Below are 17,626 nucleotides of genomic sequence, written 5' to 3'. Positions count from 1 at the left end.
ATGGAATGATAGTTTGGACCATGCTCTTCAGCTATGTCTGATTTTATTTTGAATGTGAGGGTATTTAAAAAACATTCTTCTGTGATGTTCGTCCAATCTGAACCAAGAGTGAGAAAGCTCACTTTTACCCAGAAAGCATCCTGGGGATTATCTCTTTAAGAAGAGATAATTGTTATTGTTATTGTTGCTATTGTTCCAATTATTCTTATTTTTACCTGTTTACTTCTCTTTATATAGGATCCTTGGATTAGAAGATACCTGGACAAGATTCACAAAAAATTTGAGATTCATGGCACAGTGTTCATGAACCAAACCACTCCCGCCATGAAGAATGTGATACCCGACTATGTGGTAAACCATGGCATCGTATCTGGTGCAGAGATACAGAATTTATTAAAAGAAACAAAGGTTTGTGCTTAATATTTCTCTCTCTTTATTTCTCTCTATTTCTCTCTCACTCCCCCCTCCCCCTCTATCCCCTCTCTCTCTCTCTCTCACTCTCACTATCTCTCTCTCTCTCTCTCTCCTGTTCTTTGCCTCTCTTGTTCTTTCTCTCTTTAGTCCCCTCTCTTTTCTTCATTTTTTTAAAAACAACTTTTTTTTTTGCTATGACTGAACATCTTGGAACTCTTGCAAATTTCAATAATATTTGAGATTCAAGATTGTTTCATGCCAAAAGATAAGAGATGTACAACTTGAACTTGAGGAACTTGAACTTTGGCAATTCCCTATAGTTTCTTGCTCTGAAAATGATCTTCACTTTATAGAAATCACAAACAAATTCTACAGTACCTATCTATCCTGTCTAGCTTCTTCTCTCTGTATTGACGAATGTGAAAATTAAGCATGTGTTATTTGAATTTTATAATCCTTTAAAAACTAAGGAATGTTGTACTTATGTCATACATGTGCAATCACATTGATGCCCATGCCATACATATATATTTGATTTCTCCATGACTTGCATAAGCCCAACAAATACAACAATCTTGTGTTGTTCACATTCCGTCATGAAAACATTACAATATTTTCAGAACAGTGTCCTGTTTCAAGTTTTATATTACACTTTGGACACTTTGGATTGATTATACACAAAAAGTTGTAAAACACCTTTTTATTATATTTTATTTTGAGCTTTGGACTGGCACAGGTGGTAACATCATATGATGTGAATTTATATGTTATGCATACAATTCCATGGCCTTTTTTCTGTGTCATATAATTTAGAACAATATTCAGACAATTTGGTTTCATGATAACAATTAATGATGGTTATAAATCTGACTCCAAATATAATTAATACCCTCATCTTTACAATGTGCAAACTTTAGGTCAATCTCAAGTGTCACTCTAGGTAATTATTGACGAGACTTCACATATTGGGTATCTGGCACGTTGCCATAAGGTCTGCAATGGCTCATGCAAAGAGCTGGCATTTCTGTAGAAGGTTCTACAATATTGGGTTTAGTCAATAGTTATATAATATGGACTGGCCTTGAGGGAGATACAACATATGTTTCCCAAATTAGACTCATATTTCCCCAAGTCAAAGACGAGGGCAATATGGGTCTTGTGAGGGAAATATATGTGGTATCTCCCGAAAGTTAAGCCAGTCAATATTGTTAATGTTATCCAACTCAGACATCTAGAGCAAATACATAAATCAACCATGACAATCTCATAGAAATGAAAAAACTTTGTGAAACCAGCACTGTGTATCCAGTGCTTGACAAAATTTTTGATACATTGCAAACAGTGTGCATTTGGTGTGATTATTACGTCTCAATAGACTGCGCGCAAAGAAACGAAAATGACAAAATACGGCGCTGTGAATATAAGACTTATTTCCTGCTTTTTTAACACGTAAAGTCCATAGGCTTTTCATGAGATGGTAATATGGTCTCATATTTACTGATTATCTCTTTTAGGATTACAACAAGTGTAATATGATTTTGTAAAACCAGAATTTTGTAAAACTGCTCAGATGTCTGATACAGGTAATAATTGGTAGTATCTGTGATTCTAATATATTGTGTCTTCTCCTCACCTTCATCTTGCAGCTTTTTATAGGTCTTGGGTTTCCTTACGAGGGTCCCGCTCCACTGGAAGCTGTGGCCAATGGCTGTGTCTTTCTCAACCCCAAATTCAATCCGCCTAAAAATTACCAAAACACCAAATTTTTCCAGGGCAAGCCAACAAGTAGAGCGGTAAGAATACTTATTCTATCGATTAAGGGTACCAATCACTTTAACAATTGTTTACAGCTTTAGATGTATTTAATCAACCTGAAAAAACTGAATCTGGTATTGTATGAGCTAGCAGTCAAGGAGTATGAATAAAATAAGCAATAACATAAAGCCCTGTGGACGGAACCCGAGTCAGGGTCTGTGGAGACCCTTTTTCTAGGTGAGCATTTATGGGTGCTCTAATTCGTCTTCACACGGGTCACTTTAATGTTTAACTAGAGTATTTAAACTTGCTATAACTCTTTATAGAAGGAACATTAAAAAAAAAATCTTATTTTGAATATGTAGTTTAGCGACAGGGATCCTCTAACATAGAGAAAAAAATATTTGTAGTGGTTAGTAAACTTTATAAAGACCCATTGATGTAATGTTATAAGACATAAGGTGGTAAACGACCTAATGGAAGAAAGACATCTCAGAAAAACAATGCCTCTCAAGGGAGAAATAAATAGCAAGTGGTAATATTCATCGTGCGTGCTTGATTTGATCTCCAGTGCAGCATTAGTGTCCTTTTATAGCTAGACATAAATCAACTTTTGCCACTCTTCACCCTGGTGGTACAAGTAGGAAAGAATTCCTTGAATGCTATAACCTCCAAGTCAGTAAATTGAGATGGGGTTATGTTGGAGCACCACTATACAAAGTTCTAATATCATATATTTTAATAATCATCATTATTATATTACTAATACAGTCAAACCTGACTATAAAGACCACCTGTCTATAGTGGCCATGTATTTTGTCTCCCTCAAGAGAGAAATATGTGTTGTAGAACCTGTCTAGAAAGGCCACCTGTCTTCAGTGGCCATTTTGTCTGTTTCCCTTGGGTGGTCTTTATAGACAGGTTTGACTGTATTGTTATCATTATTCTTTTTCATATGTCCCTCACAGCTGACATCCCAGCATCCCTACACAGAAGTTTACATTGGACAGCCCCATGTATGGACAGTCGATGTGTTGGGCAGCGAGCTGGACGTAGCACTAGACAAGATAGCCGCAATGAACACAACAACACCATACCTTCCCTTTGAATTCACATGCCATGGCATGTTGGAGAGAGTCAGTAGTTATCTTCAAAAGCAGGTGGGTGAAATGATGAGTAGACAATGATATATGTTCTTTTTGGAAGGGGTGGGGTGCGAAGGAGGTGGTTGTACTTTCTGGGGGGAACAAAATCTATTGTAACGGCATTGAACCTTGAATTAAAATTGCCCATTTGGGAGCCTCGTGTTATTTTTCTTCCAAGTATTATCAAAACTGGAGTAATAATGCAACAATGGGGAAACTCTAGAAGTATTGTACCTATCTCCCGGCAGGCTTTATTGTTTGTAGATTAAAAATAGGAGAATCAGAGAAGTTGATAATCAACAGATTAAAACCGTCAGCAGTATACCTGACATTTATTTGCATTTTGGAATGGTATTTTACAAACAGATCACACATATCTCTATATGAATTAAGTTGTTCTTATCACATACTTTTCGATACCTGTTTGTTTCTGTTTTGTTGCATAACATTGTAAAGTTTCTTTATTGTATAGAAGTTCTTACTTTTGATTTAGAACGGCCCTTTAAATTATATCTGCACTAGTTTGGCCAGGAGGGATTAGACCTCCCTGCATGGTCACTGACAGGTGGTTATCTCATCAAAACAGCTCTCAATTAACTTAAGAAAAAGGGGATCATGGTGGACCAATGGGTACCGCTTAGGCATTGTTTGTTATATAGAGGGCGCAAGTAGCTGCAAGTAGTGCAGTGTGGCTTTAAGGCATTCAATAATACATCAACAATTATTTTATTCATGTAAAACTTAACACTCATGAAGTGGGGTCCATGTGAGGGTATCGGTTTGATGCTATTGTTGGTTGTGTACTGACTTTCATATTTTTGTTGACTCTTTTTTCAGGAATTCTGTACGGGAGAGAAGCAATGGCCGCCATTGTCCACCCTCCAGATCAAAGTGTCAGGGATAGGACAGTCGTGTAGAGATAGATGCATGGAGGAAGGTAAGTGCATCCCTAAAGGTCTTTCAATTTCCCTTAGGCCTAAAAAAAAAAAAGGTGTTGTATTGCCCTTAAGGTGCCAAAACGTGGGTCGGTCAAAAATCTTCTTCTTTTTTTTATTTTTTATTTTTTTTTTTACTCCCTCTTTGGGCTGATATTTCTCAATTTTGAATGTTTTAATACATGTTTTTTCTAAAAAACTGTAAAAAAAAAAAAAAAACTTTTTAAAAAGCCGACCGTAGATTTCAAGATTTTTGGGTCGGTCGCAAAGGTCAATACAACATCTTTTTTCTTTAGGCCTTATCATATGTCATGTATTATGAGATATTGAGTTAGCATACAAAAGATGCGTTCATATGAGTTCAATTTACAATCTATTTGCACTCGAGTTGGGAATGTGTGCAGCTGTCTTAATACGAGGCAGTCAAGCCGAGTATGTTAGATGCATATCCTGCCTCAACGATGAATGCATGCATTATTTGTTTTGTACAACTCCTAGATCCTCATTTGAAGATTGGTCTATGTCCTAATCTATGACAAGTAAACCCCTCATGCAACCAGTAGCATCCACACACGAGTACAAGCGAACTTTCCTTCACTCACATTACACACACACACACACATGGGTAGTATCCCCCACACAATAGAAGTGCCCCTACCGCTACATGCACAGCCCTGCATGGCGTACTTAAGAAAAATACTGGATGGAATTGGAAACTATTGCACTCCTTTTTTCAATACAAAAATTGTTATATGTCTCTGTAAATAAATCACAAGTGACTGTGTTTGACCATTATTTGATATGATCTAAGGGTCAGTTGTCGGTGATGTACTGCACTATGTACAAAATCTTGGTTTTAACTTATAAATGAATTCATGAATTGGCACCAATTTATCTGCAAGAACTAATCCAGGAATACAAAATCTATGGTCATCTTCACAATGAAACCTCTTGTCCACTTCGATGTCAACTCTTTCTTACGGTCATTGCTGTTTTTGCAAAGCTCCTGCTGAACTTGTTCCAAACTACCTTTACATGTCAAAAACTGTCAGACTGTCAACCAATTCAAAACTTGTCTGAAGACACATTTATTCAAAATAACTTTGGATGATTTACTTACTCTGTTCACATTGATATATATTTCATATGTATTGTAATTTGTAGGTTTATTTGTAATTGTTTGTTTTGTTTAATATGTAATTGTTTATCATGGTATTTTGTTTGTTATAGCACTTAGAGACTTCGGCGATGATCGCTTTATAAGCACAGTATTTATAATATGGATTATACAACACAAATGTGGAAACAATTGCTCAATTGTCAATGTTCAACATGAACAGAATATCTTCACTCATGGACTCTGAACTATTCTTTACCCAAATCGTAAACCTAATCTAAAACTCAATGACAACCTCAACCCTACACCAGCTACATGTATATCCATAATGAAATAAAGCCTTTAGCAGGGTTTTGTCTGTATAGAGACTAGAACCTTTTTTTATGAGGAACACACAAGTGAAGATTAATCTGAAACAAATAATGAGCACCCTGTTCTTGTGTTCAGCATCATTATACTGCAAGTTTTCATCTTAAATGTAACCACTTAAATGTGTAAATGAATGTCAAGAGGCAATGGTGTCTGAGGGGACAAAATAACCGCTTTGCACATGCTACAGATCAGTACTGTCATTAAATGTTGGATAAACAGTATAAATATTTGCTGCCCTCTCATGACAAGAAGATGTCAAGTCCTAGACAGATGATGTATCTGATGCTTTACTATGTGTACAGCAAATATTACATCTTCACAGCACTTCAGGTCTGATTAACAGAGGTTTAGGTGCAAAATAAAGAAGACAGTTTGGCATAAATCTTAAAAGTAGGGCATCATTATGATACAGGTGAATGTATTGCTAAAAATGCAGTCCAGATACATATATTTGCTTGCACATGCATAACAGAGGAAATAGCATACGTTTGCAGTGTTAGTAGTAAATGTACAGCTGAAAGATTGGAAGTTGAAAAGAATGTCAATTTGTGCTGCTAAAATCCAGATGTGGACATAGATTTTGTTACCATGTGCACACCTACATGTATATGCCCCTCCATTCACGAGTGTGGGAATAGCAGCGCAAGGCCATTTTGTGACCTAAATTTCACTTTTGCGCCTACATTCTTTCCGTCTTCTCCTTTTATTAAAATATGCATTTTTATTCCCCTTGAACAGCTGTCCGATAAAAAATAAAAAAGAGAGAGCAAACCAAGCTCGGTCCAAAAACATAGAATTTTTCATTATTTTTTAAATATTAGAATATTCAAATGATCATGTCTGGCATATATTTGATTACTAAAATTATGGTTTAATTTGGTTGCCATGGTAATTATTTATCTTATTTTTAAAGTACTCTCATGAACTTATTTTATCCTATCTTCCCTGCTTGAACCCATTGTTTGCAATGTGATAGCTGCACACATCGGACGCAAAGGCAACCTGTATGTAATTGTGAGGGCCTGACTCAAAAGGAGCTACATACATGTATGAGATTGCAAATACCCAAGATTTTACATTGCAAATATTGCATGCATTTTGTTGCTTAAAGGGACTTACCGGTTGTAACATTGTTCAGATGAGAGAAAATGGTTCTTCAGGTAGTGACTTCAATGCGAGATGTGCAATTAAAGATAATCTGAAAGTTTGAGTGAAAACAGACCATTATTAATGATACAAATTGGGAAAAACTGATCTGATCAAAACCTTATTTCTCCCAACTATATTATTACAATTTATTTACGTTTTAGGTGGATGTCAATCCATTCCAAACGTTTAAGTATTGAATTATTTTTAAAAGCCTGTTTTATGTCTTATTTTTATGGGAAAATGGTTGTGAAAATTCAAAACTGGTTGGGAGAATTTACTGTTAGATGGTGTTGCGCAGTGACGCCTTCAAAGAAAACCATAAATAACTTTGCGGTTTGAGAATTTTTTTCAGGATTTTTTGCCTGTTAGAGGCCAAGTACAGTAGAAGGAATTATAATAAGGAACATTTCAGACAAAAATTATGCAGTTTTTTCCTCAACCTTCAACAATGTTACCGAGTCACTTTAATATTGCATATATTCACCTCCAAATTCAGAATGTCTCTTGTGCCATTATAGTTACCAAGGCCTGCCTGTGGCTGCGGCCTCAGTGAAATATAACATCAATCTGGAAAATCCGAATTTGTCATATATTTTGTTATAACGAAAACCCTGAAGCATGCAATATTTGTATCATACATGATTGTATGTGCACGCATGCCCCAAATCTGAAATTCATACACTGTAATGGGTTGGCGATATCTGTTCTCAATCATAAACATCTTGATGTCTAGAGAAGAGAAGCAGTTAAGAAAACTACCCCGCCCACCATAGCTCACTTACGAACAAATTTAAATCTTGAAGGGCTCCGGAATGATATCTTCCATCTTGTTTATTCAAACAAAATGTTAATGCCGGTATGAAAAATGGAGAGCATCCACCCGCCTTTCTTTAGCTATCAAGTTGAATCTTTGAATCCATCTCAACTCGCTTTAACAGTAGCAGGTGGTGAAAAGACTTGCGGATCCTGGATAACAGAGTTACACGAGCAAAGATTTATATAAGATTACCATTTACAGGGATTGTTTTCTGTCATAAAAAAACACATTAAAGGATTGTGTTGCTGTTGTTGCTAATGGTTCAGTGCATTTTAGTTAAGCAGCAATCTATAGGTCTTGGAAAACAAGCGGGAAAAACCCCAGGAGACACCTTTCACATTAAAAAAAAATGCAAAGCTACAAAATTTAGATTGTTTTGGTTCCAGCAAGATTATTATGTGATAATTTCCAAAACAGCTTTTTTAAAAGAAATAAAAAAATCTCACTTTAATGAGAAAATGTGTCTATTTTCAGAACGTCGCCATTGTGTTTGCGCACGGCCCACTCTGTGATGTATCTCATGGAAGTCGACAGATTAGTACGTTGGATTGCATCCGTAGGTTTCCCTGCTGTAAACTACATATACAGCGCAATGAAAACAAAGATTTTCTAATAACCACTGCAATTTGTAGCAATATTGCACACAATTGGGACATTAAATTACAACCTTTTTTGCCTCTATCTCAACTATCCCCTTTTCTGTTGATGACGGGATTTTGTACCGGTCTATTGGCGAAAATTGACGGAACTGCATCCTCTTTCAGCAGCCCCTGTGCCTTTCTTCCCATCAATTTTGCTCTCATGTCAACTCGGTAATCTGCCTCTGTAAAATGATCACTGCAGATCACATCCCTTTTCCTGTTGTACTTGTACTTTTCGTCCAGAAATTTCTCCACCTTCAGAGCTGCTACCGATAGCTGGAATATTTCACTGTGATTGTGTGGGCATGGAAACTGGTGAAACAGTTTCCCCTTGGTTTCCGAGGAGCAATTATTACAACCAAACACTTGGCAGAACACCATGTTTGATGTGTATTGCTTATAACGCATGCTTCTAGGCATATCGCCGCCCTACATCAGTACTCCGTGCGATACGTCACAACCCAGAAGTTTTGAAGGGGAATTTTGACAAAATAGCATCTTCCTTGGGCAGCAGACGACGTAGTAAATATGGCGGAGTAGGGTCTCTTTATTGTACTTGCAAGACAATATTATTTGGCCTACAGCAATTCTTTTTATATCATATTAATAATATGGTTATTTATATAGCGCCAGTATCCGTCAGGCTCCGATGCTCATGGCGCTTTACACATATTACCCTGGTCGTAGCCGAGCTGCCAAAGTTAACTAGCGCCCAAGCATATCTGGTACCCATTTACACCTGGGTGGAGAGTGGCGAATGTAGATTAACGTCTTGCCAAAGAACCCTGTACCTTGTGATCTGCAGTCTGGTGACTGAAACGTTGTTTTACTCTATGTCGTGATAATGCTTCCTTATAAAGAGGTTAATTCTTCTTTAAGTATAAAGGACATGAAAAGAATACTGTGGCCTCAAAAGAGAATCACTTTGCATTCAGAAAGATTCTTTTTTTCTCTTCATGAAACTACCAAGTGCAAATATTCATCTTTTGAGCATAGCGATTATGGGTTATGAATGAGATAGTATTTGAAAGTGACAGCTTATCTTTTGTTATATCCAGAATGCTGATTATGCTTAAGCTTACTTGTAAAGTCATATGCTTTCAGTGGATGATAAAGGTACTTGAAACTAGCATGCTGTCAATGGATGTAGGCAATGGTTAAATCTGCTGTACAGAATTATTCAAAATTATTTCAGAACAGAAATGTGGGAGAGTGTGAGGTTTGTCTTTGTATCGGAGGTCGCCTAACCCATTCAGGGCTATAGCCTACATCTTCTGGTTTGGCTCAAAAAAAATTTGTTTCAGAACCTTAAAACATTTTCCAGATGTACATATATCAGTATGAGGAGTATTCTTATTGCTTTCCCATGATGTTTTATGCAAAGTTGTTCTAGTACAAAATCATGCAAAGGAATTCTTAAATTGTCAACCACATTGATTAATTGGGAAAGGGGGTGGGGGGGGGGGGGCTAGGTGGTGTACAAATCGTAAGTCTTGACAATTTTATGAGTATTATTAATTGATTATCTTTTTGTGATTTTCATTCTTTCAAATATTTGTTTGTAGATATTTGAATTTGTTCTATATTTGTTTGTCAATGTTATTGTGTTTAATAGTTTTACTTGTTTTTTAACAAACATGTGCATGGACTCGCTGAAGAGCAGTATGTTTTGACTGATTGTGAGTTTAACCATGAATAGACGAATAAATACAATACAAGTTCAGAAACACTTTTTTCATACATATTGGCTGTGTTGAAACCCCTTTCTAACATAATTCCTTCAATGTTTTGTATTTAGGTGCTTGGCTGTTTCATATATTTCAAATAAAATAATGCCTGTCCTGAAAGAATGCAAGGTGCATCAGTGGCATTTGATTTAATCTTTCTGATTAACCTTCCTCTTTTTTTCTAAAGAAAGAAAACAAATCATGAGGATAGGTCAACTTCTATATGATTTGCTCTTATTATCTACTTATGCACACATTGAACTTATGTTTAAAAAAAAAGATAATAATAATAGCTTGTTCTTATATAGCGCTTTTCAGGACCGAAGGCACTCTTCAAGCGCTTTAGATATATATATTATTATACCGGTCATCGGATTCAGGCATATCCGCACACAATGTATGCACGTTCTCCACTCCCTGGGAAGCATTCCAGCCAGGCGTCATTTTTACAAGCGCACACTTGCTAATCTAAGTACATTAGCTTTCGCATCCTACCGGGTACCCATTTAACACCTGGGTGGAGAGTGGCTAAATGTAGATCAATGTCTTGGCAAAGGACATTAGTGCCGCGGTGGGACTTGAACCGCTGACCTTGTGATCCACAGTCCGGTGACATATCCACTCGTCCACGACACCTCTGAGATGAATATAACAACTTGCTCAATGCTCATATCCATGTCTACTCTTGTTCTTTCATTTTGCAGATCTTATATGTGAACCTGGATTCTTTAAACAATTGAATAGCAGGGAGACTGTTGAAAAGTAAGTAAACTATGTATGATAACCGTTGTGTACAATTTAGCCTTATGATGTAAAATACAATTAACTAAGAAAGGAAAATGGAGTTTGAATTACGATTTAAGTGTGGCTTTCCCACATCATTTATGAACAAGCCATATGTCTGTTTTATCTTTAAGGAGAAGACAATATAGGCAAATGCAAGCTGTTACATTCCGTACCATACTGACCTCATCTCAGATTTGAGTATATCTGGACCCTGTCTTTAATACAAAGAGTTGATATAAATCACAACTTATCGCAACTATGAACGCAAGAGATCGCAAACTTGCAATTGATTGGAGGACTTGCGATTGATTTGGATCGATCGCAACTCTTTGTATGACAGGACCCTGATCTTTGTTTTAAATTAATTGCCCTACTAAAGATTAGACCTGGGGGGCGTTTCACAAAACTTGTCATCAGTGACAAATGACAATTTGTGTTATAAGCTACTGAAATCCTTGCTTCTGATTGGTTATCAGCAGATTTGTCACTGATTTTTGTTATTTGTCATTGAAAAAAGGCTTTGTGAAATGCCCCCCAGACCATGTATGAGGTGATGTGATGCAATTTATATCAATTTCCTTGCAGAACCCCACATTCCTGAACAACATGTAGGACACCAAATTAACAAATACTGACAGAGGACTTGTCCTTTTCCTGGTCAAGGAGTTATATCATACCTTACCCGTCATTAAAAAAAATTGATTACATAAATGGAAAAAATCACAACTGATTTCTAAGAGGGTGGTAGTCTCGACAAATCCTCATGGTTTTTTATGACCACCCAATTCCAATAATGCTCTATCTTGTGTTGTTATCTGATGTATCGCTTTATTGTTTTATCATTTTTCTTTATTTTGTACTCTTGATGGATTTATACTGTTATTCTGTCATACTTGTATTCTGTTTTGTATATTTTATAGGAATTGAATAAAACTGAATTGAATAATAAAAAACAAATGTCATTTTTGTTGTGAGGGAGCTTTTGAAATATATGAACAAGCCTTTATATGTAACTCTTTCTTATCCTGTGCTTTAACCCTTTCAGTGCCACTGCAGTAAAGTGTTCCAGTGCATATGCTGTAGAGGAGATCTATGCCCCAGCCATGGAGTCTACACTCTTATCAACCAAATGCTACACACAGGCCCACCACCTTCTCTACAGCTGTGCTGGGGGTGGCTCCAACCACAAGCGGGTGTGTCCATGCAGGGACTACATCAGGGGGCAGGTGGCGCTCTGCAAAGAGTGCAGAGGAGAGTGAGTCAGATTAGCCGACGTTCACCTGGGCAGCGTATCATCGAACCGTCATAAGTTTAACACGCGTTTCAATGGGATGTCGGTGAACTTGTACTTACAGCAGTTTCATGAGACCCTGCGCTGTTAAATACCAAGAGATGATGTCAACTCTGGCTGGAGCGTATGGACAATCCTTGTATCACATCAAATGGTAATCATCTGGTTAAAAAAAGATGAAGTTGAAATTTACAATGGTTGAAACTCTTATGGATGACTGATGCAGTGGACGTAACTGAAATTGTTCTCAAAGTTTGGCAGAAGATAGTGAATCTCCATCGGACAACATGATTCTTTTTGATGACTCATATGGACTTGCTTCATATGTTGTGAAGTGAGTCGGGCTATCTCGGACCCGGGGACAACTTGGGCCGCTGCAAAAATAGTCAGTTTTTGCAGGTTTAGGGTTAGGTTTAAGGTTAGGTTTAGAGGTAGAGTTAGGTTTAGGGTTAGGTCTAGGGTTAGGGTTAGAGTTAGAGTTAGAGTTAGAGTTAGAGTTAGAGTTAGGGTTAGGGTTAGGGTTAGGGTTAGGGTTAGGGTTAGGGTTAGGGTTAGGGTTAGGGTAAAATGACCGTTTTTACAGCGGGCCGAATTGTCCCAGGGTCCGAGTTAGCCTGGATCCGTTGTGAAGGACCTCAATCAGGGGAAGTTGTGCCCCCCAATAATGGATCAATCAAAGATACACCCTGGATAATGGGTTCTGTAGGCTTGTGTGACCAACCTCATTATCCTGGTACTTCAATACAGGGCCAAAACATAGGATCAAAATATCATGTTAATACACTCAAGCTTTAAATAATGTTACTCTGTCTTGTTATCTTATGTCCAATAAAGTCTTCATGATTTATCCTAAGGGCTAAGGAAACAACTATCCCAGTTCCAAGACCAGCAACCAGTATCGTCACTTTAATAGTTCATTCAACAAATAGATGTGACTACCTTGGGTTCAAAATTTACTTCCATATAATTGAATGTTGTTTTTTTAGAACAAATATTCAATGAAGATATCCAAGAACTAATGGTCCCATTTTTACAATGTACAAATCAAAATGGAAAATTTTACTAATTTTGTTTTTCTTAATAAAAAGACAATTATACAAATTCATGAAAAACATTTTAATGCTTCTTAAAAATTCAAATGAATGCATATTTGGATAGGATGGCATCATTTTGTCTCAGGATGCAAATAGAATAGGATATATTCATAATGCGTCAAATGCAGATTATTTTCTTCCCAAACTGATAGTGTCAAGCTGGGTCATCTCTACAACCGCGTTATTTCCGGTCGCTCATGAATGATTTATTGAAAGCCCATATTTTTGTTGGATGATGGGTAACATCATACGGTTTGAAATGCCCAATGAATGTGTCCAATGAGTAAAACCCTTTTATGACTCTATGATTGAGTAATGATGATCTGTACTTCTTTATCAAATGTACATGTGTGTGTGATGGTACGTGTTGTTCTCTTTAAGCAAATGTGTTTATGTCGAGGATGGATCAAATATTTCTACCAAAGACTGATGCTAATATTCTTGTGTGTATAATTAGTATCTTTTAGACATTAAAATCTGGGCCCTGGCTTATAAACAATGTACATAAGAGATAGAAGACTGTAAGCTTGTGATTGATATTAGAGGACTTGCCATTGATTCAGATCAATTGCAACTCTATATGGTACGTGGCCCAGATACAACTTCAAGATGATATTTATTGTATTGAGGTCGATATTTTGTTTGACCCTGGAAGGTCATCATGTCATTTTTCCTGAATTTACATGTATTAAGAAGAGAGTAAGTTGCTATAATTTATATATATTTTTGGATTTTTATCAACAATGTATGAATTCTAAGCTGTATACCGCATTTCCACTAAATTATTAGAAACTTGTTATACCAAATCACACGCACATTCTTGTTTCATTGCTTGATATGTACATTTTGGCTATTTTGTAATTTCTTCAGCTTGTAGAATATAATGATTTATTTGTACATATGCTCAACTGGTGGTTATATGATTGTATTATATCAAAGGTGTGTATATGTAGGTTCCTGTTGTCTCAATGTAGATTTAGCTGCATGTATATTTTGTTTTAAGGGCGATGTGATTGAAGGATATATAATTTTGACTTGATTTCAGTATATTGATTTGCTGCGAGAAGTTCCAATGGTTCATCTGTTTACCATGAAAACCAATATTTCTTGCCTAAATGTAACAGGTATAACACGATCAGACCTCTTACAAGTTGATTTTTAATGACATTGTATTAGGTCTTCATGTTCTTACGACAATCTAGAAATGTAAATACTATCAGATTGCTCTCCCAAATGGTCACATGAGCTCTAAGTAAGGTCTTGTATATGAGCCTTTCATTGAGAAAAGACTCAATCGGCTCTAGTTGAAAGCCATTCATGACAGCAACACAAAAAAGGGTGCATGATATATGGTCACAGATATTTAGTTGGATTTCCTATTTTCCACTTTCCTACATGTATATTTGTATATGGAAATATTGAATGGATGAATCTGGTAGAAATGATGGATGAGATAAGTACATGTATATGTATAATTCCAGTACTGGGGATCGAGGCTTTTCAAGATATGCGTATGAATTAAATATAGTTTTTTCTTTCTGTTACTTTTTATTGTTGAAATGTATGAAGTTGTATGCTTTTCATGCCCAAAATTGTTGTGATGTTTTGTCAATGTGTAGTCATGTTTTTTGTTTGTCAATGTAACAGTAATCTAGACTTGTGGTTATGATGAAGAGTAAAATACCACAAAATCTTTAGGAGTGTATGCTGGATGTAATAAAATATGCATGATTGTGGTCTGTCAAATGATATGATTGAGAATGTATAATAGCTGAGTTACATACACAGAAAAATAACTAGTTGAGCTCTGTTTTGTAATACCTGTTATTATTAACAAGTTACAATGATTGATTTTAGCTACACAAATCCTTGCATTTTAAATGGCTATACACATACTTGTTACATAATCATGGCCGTTGTAATTCCTTTTGTTTTATGCAATACTTTTCAGTACTGGTATAATTCGGCTATTTGTGTGAGAGAGCTTTTAGTTGACCTGAAAACTAACGGTAGAATTGCAGATTTATGTCCTGGTACATGTATGTGTCAGCATAGGCACATACAGTAAGGTGATTTTCTGCATTTAGATATGACTCCACAGAGTATTAGAGGTGTCTGTATACTTTTTTCAATTGATGACTGTCGGACCATAATCGGTGACAAGTTAGTCTGGTGAAACCGTTACAAAAACAGCATTTTCGGATATTCAAATTTACCACTATACATGTATAAATAAATTTTGTTAACATCCCCCCCCCCCCTCTAAAAAAAGGGAGAATGTTTTGTTGTAGTACATGTATACAAACCTTAATCTTGAAGCTGAGATGAGGTAATCCCTGAAGCAGCTTTTCCAAGTTAAGACTGGGATCGGATGTGGTTTGACAGCAACAAACCAGTGAAAATCACACATAAATGTAGGGTATTGGTGTAACAGTATTATATATGCAGGTAGAATATTAGAAATTTGCACACAATCAAAGATTTAGGAAAGAAAAACAATTGAATTGGGTTGGGTGTTCCGGCTTCTCCCCAGGATACCCAAAAAGGATGCCAAGCTCTGTGCATGAAACAGGTGTCCAAACCTTACAAAGTGTTGTCTTTACTCTATATTTGGCATTTTGGGTTTTTATATGACTTACAGGAGATCTAACCCCACAGAATAACGTTGGTTGTTCTGAGGGATTTACTGCAATCTTGCCCATCAATCTACAAGATTCCCCAATATAGTGTATGAGAAAGGCATAAAGAAAGAATAATGTACAGTTTCTCAGCAAGACATAGGCATCGCCATTTTCTTGATTGCATGACGTACTATGGGAATCGTTTATCAACTAAATGTATTCAAATCTATGGATGCTTCCTTCCCAGGTGTTTGTAGTGTTGAAGCATTTCATTCACCTGCTATTATCCTTTATACTCCAATTGCCAGAATGCACATTGCATGAATAAGTTGATGCCGTTCTGGGTGAAGGTTTCGCAAAAATGAAATGGATTTTTCAACCGCTGTATTTTAGTATTTTAAATAAATGAGTTACAATTGTTACCCTATTATATATTTTACTTTCACAGCTATGGTTTTCCCTCATTGGACAGTTAAGGTTTTGTTATTGAATTAAAAGTTGTTCCAATTAAAGCTTGGCGTATGATACAACGGCTGCGCCCATGTCATGCTAAAAGGCATAACATCTTGCCAAGAAATCTTCATTTATATATCTTGTGTACACGTTTTTTAAAGATATATTATAAATCAAAAGGCATGAATTCATCTCGTTTTACAGAATATCTACACTCATTCTTTGGGATTAGTCCCCCTTCAAGAAACTACTTAAGTATTCCAGCAAATTTGTGTATTGTAATATTACTTTTATTATGTGATGTTAATGTGTTAGTTTGATTGTTAAACCTATTTGCAATTGTCATATATATTCTTTTTAAATCTTCATGTTTTTATCGTAGTTAATTATCGATTCTGTCCTTTTTATCATATCATAGTGTAATACTTTGATGATACATTATGTGCAAAATACATGAAATTTAAAGTGTGTATTCAAGCATTTCATGTCATTAATTTAGCTTAACTGAGTGCCTTGTTTGTATATATTGCTGAGTAAGAATAGGGCTATTTGTAATTTATTTATAATTGAAAGACTTTAATTGAATCAATCATGTTGTAATTAAGTAACTTTAGACCAGCAAATGTTTATAAGATACCTCAAAGACATTTTCCCATCTGCATTGTATCATAGTTTGCATACACACCGAACAATTGAAGAAACTTCTGAGGAATTATTAGTGGTTGTGTGTGCAAACATTGCACGCAGCTGCAAAACTTGGGGTCCAACAGAGAGCTTGCTGTGAGAGGCTTTGTCATCTATCTTTCAGATACTGAATATATATGATGACTTTTCCTTACAATTAATTTGATATATGTTAACTCATTTATGTAAAGTCTATCTTTTACAAAGTGATATCCACTCTTGGTGATTGATGGCAGTTGTCATCAGGTAAATCCAAATAGTTTTAAATTTGCCCCCCCCCCCCCCCCTCCGAGAAACAATGATAACATGTCTTCAACTTTCCCTTTAGTTGGCATTTCAAAGGCTATGTGATCACAAGAGCTATCTTTTGGTTCAATCGATGTGAAGTTTGATAATGTCATGGGTCTATTTCTTTTTCCATTTAGATTCCAATATGTATTATTGTAGTTTTGTGATCATTTTGTTGAAAATATTAACTTTTTTTAACTAATTAATTTTATTAACAATAGAATATATTTTTAATCCTCACTGTTTGTTAAAATATAAATATTTTGTTGTTTTATGCACCTTAAGTATTTTTTGTTATTTTAGAGATAAAAGTGACAATATCACAATAGGTATTGCA

General features: G+C 35.9%; 1 protein-coding gene across 2 annotated transcripts in view; it reads left to right on the top strand.

The window, feature by feature from the left end:
• LOC100888694 (alpha-1,6-mannosylglycoprotein 6-beta-N-acetylglucosaminyltransferase A) overlaps positions 1-12,630 on the top strand; it is a 59,907-nt gene extending 47,277 nt beyond the window's left edge. For both annotated transcript variants that reach the window (XM_030974715.1, XM_030974714.1), the window contains 6 exons: positions 238-408; positions 2,061-2,207; positions 3,138-3,329; positions 4,152-4,251; positions 10,777-10,834; positions 11,904-12,630. In XM_030974715.1, the coding sequence (XP_030830575.1) occupies positions 238-408; positions 2,061-2,207; positions 3,138-3,329; positions 4,152-4,251; positions 10,777-10,834; positions 11,904-12,117 (882 nt within the window). In that variant the 3' untranslated portion in view covers positions 12,118-12,630. The remainder of the gene's footprint in view (positions 1-237; positions 409-2,060; positions 2,208-3,137; positions 3,330-4,151; positions 4,252-10,776; positions 10,835-11,903) is intronic.
• The last annotated feature ends 4,996 nt before the right edge of the window (positions 12,631-17,626 follow it).

The sequence above is a fragment of the Strongylocentrotus purpuratus genome, unplaced genomic scaffold (genome assembly GCF_000002235.5).
Source record: "Strongylocentrotus purpuratus isolate Spur 01 unplaced genomic scaffold, Spur_5.0 spur5_scaffold_7, whole genome shotgun sequence".
NCBI lineage: Eukaryota > Metazoa > Echinodermata > Echinoidea > Camarodonta > Strongylocentrotidae > Strongylocentrotus > Strongylocentrotus purpuratus.
This window is presented reverse-complemented; position numbering and strand designations above follow the sequence as displayed.